The following is a 15325-nucleotide window of genomic DNA, read 5'->3' as shown; positions in this document are numbered from 1 at the left end:
TGCGTCTGTGGAATTCTGTCTCGCTACCTTCAGACTTTAAAGATGAGAAAGAGGCAGGGGAGATGGGCTTGTTCCATCAGCTACAGAGCAGGGCCTGAGCATCCTTGCCTTGCAGCCTTTGTTTTGGTACAGCCGCAGTTCAGAAATGACTAATGTGCTAAATAGCTAATTGGAACCTGTTTGGAAGTGGGATGCATGACAGAATGTGGACTCCCTTCTTCGCTGGAGGTTTCTTAAAAGAGGTTGGGTGGCCCATCTGTTGTGGATTCTTTAGTTGAGATATATGCATTGCAGGGGGTTGGACTAGATGACCCTGGGTGTCCCCTTCCGAGTTGACAATTATGATTTTTTTAAAAAAAATAGAGGCATCCCCTCCTGCATGAGCCTCCACTAAGATGCTTGCTTGCTTTTCTCCAGTTCTAGGGAATTGCTGTCTCCTTTTTTTGCCCTGAGAGAAAAGGTGGTTGGTTTCCTTTTACATTAGTGGCACCTTGGTTCTCAAACTCCTTGGTACTCAAACAACTTGGAACCCAAACACTGCAAACCCGGAAGTGTGTGTCCCGGTTTGCGAACTTTTTTCGGAAGCCAAACGTGCTCCATTTTGGGTGTTACGCTTCCAATTTGAGTGCCACACTTCCATTTTCAGTGTTACACTGAGGTCTGTTTTTGCTATTTGTTTTGCTGCTGATTGTGTGACTGCAGTACATTGTTTGTTGTTTTCATTTTATGTTCTCGTTAGATAGTAAAATTCGTGTTCAATTGCTGGTTTAGGGGTTGTTTTTAAAAGTGGATTAATCTGTTTTGCATTGCTTTCTATGGGAAGGCGCGTCTTGGAACAGATTAAGTTTGAGAACCAAGATACCACTATACTACGATTTCAAGGAAAATTAGCAAAGCATTCCACACATCTGTTAGGAGCTTGAGGTCAGAGAATCCTAGAATTGGAATGGGTGATCTAGTTCAACCCCCTTGCAATGCAGGAATCTTTTGCCCAATGCGCGTCTTGAACCCATGACCCTGAGATAGACTCATGCTCTATTGACTGAGGAAGCTCTCAATCTGCTCTTCGGGAGTAAAAGGCATTTTACCCAACAGAACCAAAATCAAAGAGAAGACTGAAAGAAGCGGAAGTATGGAAGCCCCTTTCAAAGCTGAGGGCCACATTCCCTTTGGGGAGAGCTGCTGGGGGCCACGTCCTAGTGTGTGGGGGAGCTGAGGGCAGGAGCCACCTCTATTGACCATGGCAGTTGTGGTTCATGCTTTCGCAACTTCAGGGTGTTTTACAGAAAGGGATTTTGGAAAATCTAGTGAATCGAAACCATACGAACGCCCCCTTCATTTTCTCATGTGCATACAAATTTCAAGACTTGACATCTTCACTGAGCTGAAATGCCAACGTTTTAATCCTTCGGTAGAAAATTCCAGAATCACGAGTTAAAAGGCACATTTCCTCATCAACAAAAAAAAGGGTAAAGACTTCTCCCCCTTACTCTTCGCAGGCACCCCCCTTTTTACATATATATATTTACACAATTTTGAATTATAAATATCCATGGGGGGGGGGAGCTGAGTTGGTTAGAAAGTGCCAACCAGGAAGGAGAAGAGATTTTTTCCATTTTAAAAATACATACAATCAATAGAACAAAAAAACAGCATAATAATTTAGTTTAAAAAAGTAGTTGTTACATATTAAGTTTTCCTGACAAGATGGAGGGTGAGGGTACAGCGGGTTGTATCTCCTTAAAGGGAGTCTCACTGCCTTGGGAAATACAGATTTTTTTGAAAAAATAATTAAACCACCATAAAATAACCACATAACAATTCTGAGATATTTCCATTTGGGGAAGTGGGGGGAAGCAGCCCCGGTTGAGCGCACCTCCAATTCTTTCCTGAGTTTTTAAGCCACCCAACCCAACTCCTTTTGGGAAACGAATCCTAAAAGCAGGCTGGCTGCTGGGATTCACTTATGGCTACTAAAATCTTTAAAGGGCAACGCACAATTGTGATGGGGCAAACCAAAGGAGAATGTGGTCTCTGCCCTCGAGGGCAATACAAATTCCGGCAAAAAACCAAATCCCTCCTGCTGCCTGCAAAACAGCTTATTTGCATAGTTTCTTTCTCTCTTTGCATAATTGCTTCAATTCCACCGCTTCTGGCTGGTGGGGGGGGGAGTCGGGGGAACTGGAGCTGCCTTGCAAATCCTGTGTCTCTTTTACTTACCCACCCACCACTTCCTTCATTCTAGATCCCCATCATCTTGCCTGCAAGCTTGCGAGAGTCATGAGGACTAGAAAACGACGGGGAGGGAGGGGACAGATTCTCAGAATACATGAAGTAGCAGGCATTCTGAAACCATGGCAATCCTGAACGCTGTGGATCTGGGTGGGGTTTTTTGAGAGAAACTCACCCACCCCATGGGCGATGCCGTCTCACCAAGAGAGGGGAGCAGAGGGGCAATTGCAGCAGTAGTAAAGGAAAGGTGCTACGGAGGGAGGAAGAGACAAAACTAATAAACTATATGCCTCCGACCACAAAGGAGGAAGCCCGTGGCCCATGCCAGCACCCAGGGAACCTCCAGGAGGACTAGAGCCTTGCCTATGCATTTTCAAAAACTTAAAAAGTGACAGTGGGTACATATGCCTCCTTGGGAGAAGGTGAGGGTTCCCCCCCCCCTGTTTTTGTTTAAGAGTGGGCTGTTCCAAACCACTTGCATAAATGCGAATAAACCAGGAAGGGAAAGAGCTCTTCTCTAGCGACACGGCTCCATCCCTGCGTAGATCATCTGGAGCACTGAGCTGGGTTATTATGGGATATATAACACCTTCAAGATTCCCTGCAGAATATTTTTTGGGGGGGGGGGTTGGAGAAACCAGCTTCCTCACGTTTTTCCCTACCCCCATACGGAAAAAGTGGTTTTCTCTCTGAAAGAGGAGATAAATGTTCTTGGGGGGTGGGGTGTCAGAAAAATCATGGTTTGCATATAAATTCTGAGCTAACCTAGATAACCCTCACGTCCGAAATAAAAAATCCTGATGGGTGATCTCTGCCCTCACTTGGGCCTGAAGGGAACTTCTTTTGGGCAGATCGAGCCCCTCTTCCTTGCCCACCGGAATAAAAATGACAGCGACTAGAGAGAGAAATGTAGATGTTCTTGCTAGGACGGGCCTTTCCTAGCTGCTCCACTAACCCCTCTGTTTTGCACTACAATTCCCATCAGCACCTGGCCGTGAGATGCCAGGTGCTGATGGGATCTGTAGTCCCATGGATGCAGGCTGGGAGTAGGCGCTGAGCCTCAGGCACAGAAAAACAGGGAGGACCACAGAAATTCTGCCACCCACGTCCACCAAGCGTTTCCCTACCTCTACAAGGGCTAGAAATTTCAAGGCAATTCCCCCGCCCCTTTTCGGCTCAGAACCAGAAGCGTGCAGGGCTGTGCAGCATCACTCGAACCATGTACCTGTGCAAAACAACCCACCGGGGGGGGGGGACCCCACATTGGGACCACCCGGAAAGCTTTCGTTGTCGTGGATTCGAATGGCGCGCCTCTCCCCTCTTGAGAAACTGGGTAGAACGTGGGGAGGGAAGAGAAGATCCCAACTTTTCCAAACTCAGTAGTTTGCAGAGGGGCAAAGGGGGGGGGAATACAGCCGGGGGGGGGGTTTGAAGAGACATACAACCTTGTTCTTGCCCCCCCTCCTCACTCCCAGTTTAGGCGTCGCTACACCTCCCACTGCCCCACCCCCAAAAAACTCCACTTGTATGTATCTAGAGAGAGATATAAAAAAAATTCAGTACAGAGGTGACTGTATAATTATATATAAATAAAACTTTTTCTGTTTTTGCTTCGCTCTGAACTCTCTGCCCCACCATCCCTGTTTTGAAAAAAAGACAGAGGAGTGGTCCGTTCCAAACCTTAAACCCCACAGGGTGGCTTCCCCACCCCTTTCCGCCCCCCCCCCCGGGCTGGGTGGGGAATAGGGGTGTCCCTGCCGCGCCACGCCACGCCCGACGTTCCATGCCGGCCGCTCAGCTGCCGTCGTCCTCGTAGTAGGTGGGGAAAGGCTGCCCTGGGTGGTACTGAATGACGCTCTGCCTCCCTTGGGTGCTGTCCTCGGGCCCCACATTGAGCGAGCTCAGCATCTCTTCCAGTAGCTCCTTGTAGTTGATGTCCGGGTCGGGTAGGGGGAAGCTGTCCGGCGGAGGGGCGGCGGCGGCATGAGCCTGGGAGGCCGGCGAGGGTTCGTGCTGGGAAGGGGAGCCGGCGAGGGGCAGGCCTCCTGCCACCAGGGATGCCCCGTCAAAGGGCAGGGGGAAGTTGAAATGAAAAGGAGGGCCGGGGGGCTGCGGTGGTGGCGGCGGCACAGCCACCTCGGTCCAGAAGTCCGGGATCCCGTCGCTGGCGGGGCTGTAGGTCAGGTCCAAGACTTCGTCCTGGGGCAGGAAGCCGGTGCCCGGCGTGGGCGGGTGGTCGAGGGGGAGCAGCGCATAGGGCAGGCTGGGCCCCGCGGAGGCCGCCGCCGCCATCAAAGCCTGGTTCTGCTTCTGCTTAACGCTGGTGTCCATTTGCTTGAGCTCCTTCAGCACCTGCTGAACGCAGTTTTCTGGGATCTTGATACCTGCGGGGGGGGGGGAGAGGGGAGGGGGTCAGTGGCCAGGAGGCAGGGCATCCGGGACCCCCCCTTCCCCACTAACTGGTCTAGCCCAACTCATGTTTTCTCTCTCTTACCCACCCCTTTTTGTTTCTTCTCTAGATTAGATTTTTAAAGTTTTTTTTTCATCCCGGTGCATTACACAAAAGAAGCTTTGATAAAAATAGTTTTGTGTTTTTATCAGACGCCTTCCCTTTCAGGTGCCAAGGAGATAAAGAACTACACACACAAAAACAAACAAACCACTAGCTCTGTGGGTCCTGTCGGGCGCAGCCACAGCTGAGCGGAGGGCCTGTTTCAGTTTGTTCCTGTCCAGGAGGCTGCATGGCGGTGGCAGGCAAAACTGGGCAAGGGCACCAAATGCAAATTTCAACCTTTCCCCCTTCTCTTTCCCCCTAACCGAGCCAAAGGGCTCAAGGAGGGTGTGAAGCTGTGCCTGGGGTGGAGTTTCAAGAGTCAGAGAGAGGGGGGGGGCTGCTCTCGGCCTGAGGTCCACCCACCCTTGAGCTGGAGGGGCAGGCCTCTCTCTCAAGGCTCCCGATGCCCTGCCTATGGAAACCTTCCTCTGCTTAACGTCTGTGGCGGGTGGCTGGGTGTGGAGGTGGCAACAGCTCGGAGCATGCCCGGCCTCCCAAGAGGGCTTCAGCTTTTGCTAAAAAGCAAAAGGCCTCCACCAAGTGCCTAGTCCTCAAGGCTGGAAAGGTGCACTCATGAAGGGCAGAGTGCTCAAAAATACTCTCGGCCACTGGGTGGAGGGCTTTTCCATTTGTCAGCAAAAGCAAAGCGCTCCCCGCCCCCCCTACTTTGCAAATCCCTCGTTCTTTGCTAAGAAAACACCTTCCTTGTGTTGGCAAAAAGATGCTACAAGCCAGCAGTTCCCCGAATGGAGAATATTTCCCTGGGGTGGAGGGGCGTGCTAAGAGGCAAGGGGATGAAAGGGAGGGAGGTTTCTAGGGGTACAGTCATACCTTGGATCTGCTCCCAAACAAATCGGCTCCTGAACGATCAAAACCCGGAAGCAAGTGTTCCGGTTTCCGAACGATTCTCAGAAGGCGAACGTCCGGTGCAGCTTCCCACTGGCTGCGGTAGCATTCCCGCAGCCAATCGGAACCCGCGTTTGGGTTTCCGGATGTTCTGGAAGTCGAACGGACTTCTGGAACGGATTCTGTCTGCCTTCCGAGGTACGACTGTATAAACGACGATCGGTCTTTGCAGAGCCGATATCCCTGGACCAAGTCCATCGGTTTTACCAAACTAAACAAATTGTTTTCCCTGTGCTCCGAATGAACGCGCAATTGCGCCTCGCTGCGTTATCGCCTTCCTTGCCGGGTCGTTCAAAATGCAACTTTGAATAAGTGTTTATATATATGGCAGGCTTGCTGGGCGACAGGGTTCGAGTTCATGGGACTGAGGGGGCTGCACCCACCCCCGCAAAGGTTGGGGAAACCGCTGATCTAAAGGCCAAAACCCCCACCATCTCCTCACCGACTTGCTTCTTCTTTTCTTTGGTCTTGAGGCGGACGATCTGCAGGTAGCTCTTGTTCGTGATATCGGCCATGACGGTGGCGATCCTGCTCCAGACTCTCAGGAGTGCCCCGCACAGCATATAGTAATGGCGCAGGCGCGTCCCCTGAAAGCATTCTTTCCCTTCCTGAACCATCTTGCAGTTCCCATTCCTGGAGGGGTTTTTTTTAAGACAGGGGAGGAGGAAGAGAAGAGGGTCAGCCTCACGGGAAACTGGGGAGCTCTTCCCAGTGGCAAAGAGTGTCAGATTACGGCCTGGGAGAGAACACGCAGAGGAATTTGCTTGCAATCATAATAAAGCAGTGTTTCCAAGCACGATTCAAAGTGCTGGTGTGGACCTTTTAAGCCCTAAGTGGCTCTGTGCCCCTGAAAGAGCGTATCCACTCCCATCGTCCAGCTCTGAGGGCTTTCTGGCGGTTCCCTCCCTGTGAGAAGTCAGGTTACAGGGAACCAGGCAGAGGGCCTTCTCGGTGGTGACGCCTGCCCTGTGGAATGCCCTCCCATCAGATGTCAAGGAAATAAACAACTACAGTATCTGACTTTTAGAAGACATCTGAAGGCAGCCCTGTACAGGGAAGTTTTCAATGTGTGATGTTTGATGATTATTATTAAGGGATTGTTCACAAGGCGCCTCAGCTGTAACCATGCATTTGTTTAGCATTATGTTTAGGTAAAGGTAAAGGGACCCCTGATCATTAGGTCCAGTGATGACCAACTCTGGGATTGCATTATTGGCCGAGGGAGCCAGTGTACAGCTTCCGAGTCATGTGGCCAGCATGACTAAGCCGCTTCTGGCGAACCAGAGCAGCGCACGGAAACGCTGTTTACCTTCCCACTTGGAACGGTACCTATTTATCTACTTGCACTTTGACGTGCTTTCGAACAGCTAGGTTGGCAGGAGGTGGGACCAAGCAACAAGAGCTCACCCCGTCGCAGGGATTCGAATTGCCGACCTTCTGATCAGCAAGCCCTAGGCTCAGTGGTTTAACTCACAGTGCCACCTGCGTCCCTACACATAATGTTTAGCACGACCATATAACACTGGTCCTGAAAGACCTACATTGGCTCCCAGTATGTTTTCGAGCACAAATGGCCTCGGCCCAGTATCCCTGAAGGAGCGTCTCCACCCCCATCGTTCAGCCTGGACACTGAGGTCCAGTGCCGAGGGCCTTCTGGCGGTTCCTTCATGGCAAGAAGTGAATTACAGGGAACCAGACAGAGGGCCTTCTCGGTAGTGGCACCCGCCCTGTGGATCGCCCTCCCATCAGGTGTCAAAGAGATAAATAACTAACTGACATTTAGAAGACATCTGAAGGCAGCCCTGTTCAGGGAAGTTTTAAATGTATTTTTAATCTTTGTTGGAAGCCACTCAGAGTGGCTGGGGAAACCCGATCAGATGGGCGGGGTACAAAAAATAAATATGATGATGATGATGATGATGATGATGATGATGAGGCCAAGGAGCTGTCAGCAAAACCACGCTCTGGACTCTCTAGAATAACAGACTTGGAGGGACGCCTGCTCTAACCCCCTAAGATGCAGGAATCACAGCTAAGCAAGTGCGGGAGGCAGGTGGGGGCTTGGCTGAGGTTTGTGGGGCTGTGCCCCGTTTGATCCGAAGGGCCGGCCTCCCCCCCAAGGGACTTACCACACGGCGTGGTTGCAGTGCTCCAATGAAAAAGCGTAGCTGCTCTCCCAGTGCTCTTTGGCTTCTTCCGGCAACACCTGAGGAAAAAGTGAAGTGAGGGAGACTGTGAATCCCAGAGCCGTAGGCATGGGAGGCACCCCAAGGTTCATCTAGTCCAGCCCCGTGCAATGCAGGGTCCGCAGCTAGAGAAGCCCTGGCAGGTGGACGTCCAAATTCTGCTCAGAAAAGCTGCCACCAAGAAGAGGCCGCCACCTTCCCAAGGTCAGCCGTTCCACTATTGAACAGCTCTCACCCTCGGAAAGTTCTTCCTAATGTTTCAGCTGGTTCTAAGTTGCTTTGGGCTGCCCTGGGCAAGATAAAAGGTAAAGGTAAAGGGACCCCTGACCATTAGGTCCAGTCGCAGACGACTCTGGGGATGCGGCGCTCATCTTGCTCTATAGGCCGAGGGAGCCGGCGTGGCCAGCATGACTAAGCCGCTTCTGGTGAACCAGAGCAGTGCACGGAAATGCCGCTTACCTTCCCGCCAGAGCGGTACCTATTTATCTACTTGCATTTTGACGTGCTTTTGAACTGCTAGGTGGGCAGGAGCAGGGACCGAGCAACGGGAGCTCACCCTGTCGTGGGGATTTGAACTGCCAACATTCTGATCAGCAAGCCCTAGGCCAGGCATCCCCAAACTGCAGCCCTCCAGATGTTTTGGCCTACAACTCCCATGATCCCTAGCTAACAGGACCAGTGGTCGGGGAAGATGGGAATTGTAGTCCAAAACATCTGGAGGGCCGAAGTTTGGGGATGCCTGCCCTAGGCTCTGTGGTTTAACCCACAGCGCCACCCGCGTCCCGTTGGGCAAGATAAAGCAACTAACAAATTTAATAAATAATAATAAAGGCGGGGACCCCTTTCTTGCCATTTGAATCCACTGGTTCAGGCCCTGCCCTCTGGAGCAACAGGAAAAAGAGCTCGCTCCATCTTTTCAGATACAGCGGTACCCTGGTTCTCACACTTCATCCATTCTGAAAGTCCGCTCCAAAACCAAAGCGTTCTAAAACCAAGGCGCTCTTTCTCATACAAAGTAATGCAAAATGGATTAATCCGTTCTAGACTTTTGAAAAGAACCCCTAAAACAGCAATTGAACATGAATTTTACTATCTACCGTGTTTCTCCGAAAATAAGCCATAGTGATAGGCAGTTTAACCTTGTAGGTTAAACTGCACCAAACTTAATTAAAAAAAATAAGACATCCCCTGAAAATAAGCCACCGTGTTTTGTTTTGTTTTTTGAGGAAAAATAAATATAAGATGGTGTCTTATTTTTGGAGAAACACGGTAATGCAGGCTTCCTCAAACTCGGCCCTCCAGGTGTTTTTGGCCTACAACTCCCATGATCCCTAGCTAACAGGACCAGTGGTCAGGGATGATGGGAGTTGTAGTCTCAAAACATCTGGAGGGCCGAGGTTGAGGAAGCCTGATCTAAGGAGACCATCAATCCATAAAATGAAAGCAATAAACAGTGTACTGCAGTCACACAATCACTCAATCAGTAGCTGAACTGGGTTCCACAAAGTCACAAAAATGCAAAACAAAAAAGACACAAAAAGAGAAACTCAAAACAAATAACGTAAACAGACAGACCTCAGTGTAACACTCAAAACAGAAGCTTGGCACTCAAATTGGAAGCATAACACTCAAAACGGAGCACGTTCGGCTTTGGAAAAAAGTTCGCAAACTAGAACACTTACTTCCGGGTTTGCAGTGTTTGGGTTCCAGGTTATTTGAGTACCAAGGTGTTTGAGAACCAAGATACCGCTGTATTTGAAAATGGCTATTCTATCTCCTCTCAGTCCCCTCTTTTCCAGGAGAAACATACCCAGCTCCTCCAACCTTTTCTCATCAGGCTTGTCTTCCAGATCATCCTCTGCACACCCTCCAGCTTCTCGACATCCTTCTTAAATTGTGGTGCCCAGAACTGGACACAGTATTCCAGGTGTGGTCTGACCAAGGCAGAACAGAGTGGGACAATCCCTTCCCTGGGACACTAAACTTCTGTCGATGCAGCCTAGATTGGCCTTGGCTGCATCAGGCAATTGACTCAAATTCAGCTTGCTCTGTGCTAAGACCACCAGGTCCTTCCCCCCCCCCACGTCCTGTTATCAAGACAGATGTTTCTCTCCCCCCCCCACCCAGGAGAAGCACCCAGCAGCGACTTCGGGCCAGACTTACCCGTCGGTACTTCTTGAGGAGACTCTCCAAGACCTCCATCTGGCTGTTCTTGACCATGTTCGGCTTGTAGAGGGTGAAGTATCTTCCTCGGCTCTGCTCAGCCAGGAGGCAAGTGTATTGCTGGCCTCTGATCTGCAAAAGGCGGCCAGGAAAGTTGGGGGGGGGGTCAATGTTTGGACAGGGCTTCTTATATAGACACGCCCCGTATTTCGGCCTGATTCGGACTCTCCAGGACACACACACATCCATAATGAAGAAATCGCTGCGGGGAGTGAGCGCCCAACCCCCTCCGCTTTCCTCCTCCCTCCTCGGTCCCTCTTTCCTTTCGTATCATGGCTATCAGGTCGGAAGTCTGTGGGCTTACTCATATTCATATACTGTGTGTGTGTGTGTGTGTGTGTGTGTGTGTGTGTGTGTGTGTGTGTATGAATGATTTTTATTTTTAAAAATTCTGTTTGACATTTTAGGATACTCATTGAAACAACCTTAAAATATCAACAACTTCCCTTCTTCTCTTTCCCCAGTTCATTTTGCACACCATAAATCCCTGCATATTTTACATAAAACAAACCATTCAGTATTCCATTATTACATCCATCAAAACTTATTTATACTGTTGAATTTATATTAATGCTACCAGCGTTTTCAAGTGTACACAATTCACACACCCCATAAATTCAATAAACGTTTTCCAATCTTCTCTAAACGTATGTTCTTCTTGTTCTCTTATTCTATATCAGGGGTTAGGCAAACTAAGGCCCGTGGGCCGGATGTGGCCCAATCGTCTTCTCAATCCGGCCCATGGACGGTTCGGGAATCAGCGTGTTTTTACATGAGCAGAATGTGTCCTTTTATTTAAAATGCATCTCTGGGTTATTTATGGGGCATAGGAATTCGTTCATTTCCCCCCCTCAAAATATAGTCCAGCCCACCACATGGTCTGAGGGATGAAAAAGGTTGCTGACGCATGTTCTATATGTTAGGTCTGCAAGCTGCACATATTCCATCAGTTTAAGTTGCCATTCTTCTTTGGTTGGGACCTCGCTCGTTTTCGCTTTCGGGGCTAACAAAACAAGGGCTGCAGAACAGGCATACATAAATAACTTTTTGTTTCTTTCTCTACAGAGTGTAATGCGAAGCAAGCTTGGTGGGATTATCTCCTTGCCCATCCCCCAGAACAGGGTTGTCCCAAGCACTATGCTCCCCCCCCTTAGGAGATTTGCGGTGGTACTGGGGTGGGTAGGGAAAGCCTCTTAGTGCAAGCAGGACTGCTTGTGCTGGTTCTGACAGGAAGGCATTCTACAGAGTGGGCACCACCACCGAGAAGGCCCTCTGCCTGGTTCCCTGAAACCTCACTTCTCGCGGGGAAGGAACCGCCAGAAGGCCCTCGGCGCTGGACCTCAGTGTCTGAACGATGTGGGTGGAGACGCTCCTTCAGGGATACAGGGCTGAGGCCGTTTAGGGCTTTCAAGGTCAGCACCAACACTTTGAATTGTGCTCGGAAACGTCCTGGGAGCCAATGTCGGTCTTTCAGGACCGGCGTTATGTGGTCTCGGTGGCCGCTCCCAGTCACCAGTTTCGCTGCTGCATTCTGGATTAGTTGTAGTTTCCAGGTCACCTTCAGAGGCAGCCCCACAGAGAGTAGAGTACCTAATGTGGCCCTCCTTTAGCCTCTCGGTTTGGCTCCTGGCCCTCCTCTCCCCATGCCGCACTCCTCATTCGCCCTGCCTGGATCTCCTGCCTGGAAATGCTTCCCCAGACTCTGGAAGAGTCTCTCTCTCTCACCTGAACGGTGGTGTGAGCGAGAGGGTGCTGAGAAGCTAGCCTGCTGCCCAGAGGGGAGACTGGGATTTGTTCTCCCGCCTGGGTCTTCCTCTCGCCCCGGAAGGGAGGATGGAAACACTCCTACTGTTACATCTCCACCATCCTCGCCCTTAAGCAGCCTCACCTTATAAGACAGGTAGAACCCTTCCTGAGGACCCGTGAGTTGCAGGGATTTCTTGTAGGCATCTTCCCACTTCATGCCTCTGTCGACGCTGATCTAAGGTGGGGAGGAAATTAAGAATTACAAGGGCACAAGGAGGGAGGGGGTCTTGTAGCCGGTGCAGCGGGCAAGACTCCTTCGCCCGAGCTCCAGGCTCAGTTAAGTGGCTCAAAGAGAGCGCCGGTCCCGATTTATTAGAATTGTAGAGCTGGAAAGGGACCATCGGGGTCATCTAGCTCAACCCTCTGCAACGCAGTAATCTTTTGCCCAATATGGGGCTAGGAGCCGTATCTGTTCTGTGAGAAGGCAGGATATGAAGCCTCCAGGAAATAAATGGAAAAGGGCTTGAGTCGCTGTGTTCATTGGGCCTTACTCTCCTGTACAGATCCTGCTTTTGCTACCCGAAGTCACTCGGTGTGCTTTTCTGCTGCCACCAAGGCAGGCAACCTGTTGTGCAGAACCCCTTTCCTGTCCAGAGAGGACCAGGTATGACCCTGCCTTGCAGGGTTGTTGTGACAAAAAAAATGGGAGAGGCGGGGCAGGGAGGGGGGAGAGAGAGAAGAGGCAGTCTATGAAGATGGACATTTTTTGCCCCTCATTCTTACCTTGTAGAAGACCACCTGCCCGTCCTGCGGGTGCCCTGGGGTTAGGAAAACCTCCTTACTCTCTTCATAGATCTCATCGATGCCGGGGGCCAGGTCTGGCAGGGAGAGAAAGAGGGGAAGATCTAGAAAGCCCTGCGCCGGACAGAATCCGCTCCCCTGCCATGTCACTCTCCAGGGGAAGAGTTTACTGTCTAACGCTGCCTGCCGCCCCGGCCAGAAGCTGAAAATGGCTATGTAGAAACGGAGATAGACACCCCTCCCTCGCCCCTTGCGGAAAGCACACTGCCCCTCCTCTCGTCATTACAGGTGGAATCTACACTTTTTTTAAAAAAAAAACAACGCTGTGAAAATGTTTTTTCTTAAAAAATGGTTTTGAAAAATATATTGCGCTTGCCATTAGCTCACGAGCGCCACCTAGTGTCAGGTTTGTATAATGCACTTAAAACGTTCTATTTGCAGCTGTATACCCACAATTCCTCCTCCACACTCATCCAGTTTCCTTATAACACTCAACATTTCTCCATATTATTATGTGTTATTACGTATGTTGTAAGCCGCCCAGAGTAGCTGGGGAAACGCAGCCAGATGGGTGGGGTATTAACAACAACAACAACAACTACTACTACTACTACTACTACTACTATTACTACTACTACTATTACTACTACTATTCAGCCATCAAAAGACACGGGTAGATGGCTTTACCTGACCTCAGAGCCACTTCATCCCACCTTTTAGAGCTGGGTGGGAGAAGGCTGTGGAAATTTAATCCACGGCAGCGAGAGGTCGCTGCAATACTGCTAATTCTTACAACCTTTCGGGAAGGAGACAGGACCGCTATCAGGTCTCCGGTGCTGTCTGTGTGCAAGGAATCTTTCAAAGTTTCCCCTCTCGGCCATCTTTCCTAGATACAGGACATTCACTTGGTCCAGCAAAGCTTAACTGGGGAAGGTATAGGCCTAACTGTGGATCATGCAGAGAAGCGGCAGGGGTCCTCTCCTACATTGGGGGGGGGGGATCTGGGATCTCAGGAGAGTTTCGGTGTGACATCATCTTGCTCTCTAAGGAAAGACTAGCAAGTCCTCTAATGCAGGGCTGGCCAACTCCCCAGAGACTGCGATCTACTCACAGAGTTAAAAACTGGCAGTGATCTACCCCCTTTTGGGGGGTTCAGTTCAAAGATGTTGAGCTTCTTTCAGGGAGGAGGTAAAATGTTGAGGTTTTTTTAGGGGAGCCATAGTTGTTCAGCTTCTTTGTGGGGAGCCAATGATCTACCAGTGATCTACCACAGACGTCCAGTGATCTACCGGTAGATCACAATCTACCTGTTGGACATGCCTGCTCGAATTGTCCTCAACTGGAGGGAACGTACCCATAATCCCCATGTCGTATTTGCCGTCCTTTTTGTCCCTCTCGATCAGGTAGTCGAAAGTGTCGCTGAAATACTGGAAAAGGAGGTTCTGCTTGTGGACTTCCAAACCCAGGATGCGGTTCAGGAACTTGCTGATGGAGCAATCTGTGGAAACGAAAAGCCTCCTTTCTCTCACACATATACACAACACTTTGGGGATCTGGCTTGGTGGAGCTGCCTCCTCCCACTTTGCAAAAAGCAGGCAGGTCTGGGGCTAAGGCCAAGGAAAACACACTTCCCTACTGGGGTCCAATATACTTATCATTTTAAGTTAGAGCTTAATAATTATTTAACTATTAATATACTTCTTCTTAATTGTATTTCTTAATTGTATGGGACCCAGGTGGCGCTGTGGGTTAAACCACAGAGTCTAGGGCTTGCTGATCAGAAGGTCGGTGGTTCGAATCCCTGCAACGGGGTGAGCTTCCGTTGCTTGGTCCCAGCTCCTGCCCACCTAGCAGTTCGAAAGCACATCAAAGTGCAAGTAGATAAATAGGTACCGCTCCGGCAGGAAGGTAAACAGCGTTTCCGTGCGCTGCTCTGGTTCGCCAGAAGCAGCTTTGTCATGCTGGCCACATGACCCGGAAGCTGTCTGCGGACAAACACCAGCTCCCTCGGCCTATAGAGCCGACCCCAGAGTCGGACACGACTGGACCTGATGGTCAGGGGCCCCTTTACCTTTACCTTTAATATACTTCTTCTTAATTGTATTTCATTGTTAATATATGTCTTCTCAATTGATAAAATACATATTTTGTGATGTGCAAATGGCTTGAGACACCTATCAGGTCCATAAATTATCATATAGCATATATTCAACACAAAGAAACAGCAGCAATTTTGTTGTTGACAAAGGACAGCTGGACATATAAAGGGCCCCATTACCTTCAGTAGCTTAGGGCCTCATCAAACCTAAATTCGAGGTGATAGGATAGCCATCTTCAAATATCTGAAAGGCTGCCCCCATGGAGAAGGGAGCAAGCTTGCTTTTTTCCGCTCCAGAGGGCAGGATCCAAACCAATGAGTTCAAATGGCAAGAAAGGGAGATTCTGACTAAACATTAGCAATAACTTTCTGACAGTGGAATGGTCTCCCTCAGAAGTTTCCTTCAGTGGAGGTTTTTAAATACAGGTCAGGTGTGTCATAAGCTAGATTCTTTAAAAGCATCCACTGAATCACAGAATCCTAGGTTGAATCTACACACAGGAAAAACACACGCTATAAACACATAAAGGGGGGAAAACTATGTAAAATCACAAAAAAAGTTTTGCGCTCTTCAGTGCC

At 49.8% G+C, this 15325-nt stretch overlaps 1 protein-coding gene across 6 annotated transcripts in view; it reads right to left on the bottom strand.

Annotated features, from left to right (window-relative positions):
• Positions 1 to 358: 358 nt before the first annotated feature.
• The window catches only part of SBNO2 (strawberry notch homolog 2), a 109677-nt gene continuing 94710 nt past the window's right edge, over positions 359 to 15325 (bottom strand). For all 6 annotated transcript variants that reach the window (XM_060275329.1, XM_060275328.1, XM_060275331.1 and 3 more), the window contains 7 exons: positions 14003 to 14146; positions 12631 to 12725; positions 11990 to 12082; positions 10042 to 10173; positions 7822 to 7898; positions 6135 to 6325; positions 359 to 4616 (listed from right to left, as the gene is read on the bottom strand). In XM_060275329.1, the coding sequence (XP_060131312.1) occupies positions 4027 to 4616; positions 6135 to 6325; positions 7822 to 7898; positions 10042 to 10173; positions 11990 to 12082; positions 12631 to 12725; positions 14003 to 14146 (1322 nt within the window). In that variant the 3' untranslated portion in view covers positions 359 to 4026. The remainder of the gene's footprint in view (positions 4617 to 6134; positions 6326 to 7821; positions 7899 to 10041; positions 10174 to 11989; positions 12083 to 12630; positions 12726 to 14002; positions 14147 to 15325) is intronic.

Source organism: Zootoca vivipara, chromosome 6 (genome assembly GCF_963506605.1).
Source record: "Zootoca vivipara chromosome 6, rZooViv1.1, whole genome shotgun sequence".
Taxonomy (NCBI): Eukaryota; Metazoa; Chordata; class Lepidosauria; order Squamata; family Lacertidae; genus Zootoca; species Zootoca vivipara.
Note: the sequence above shows the minus strand (reverse complement) of the source record. Positions and strands in the feature narration are given on the sequence as shown.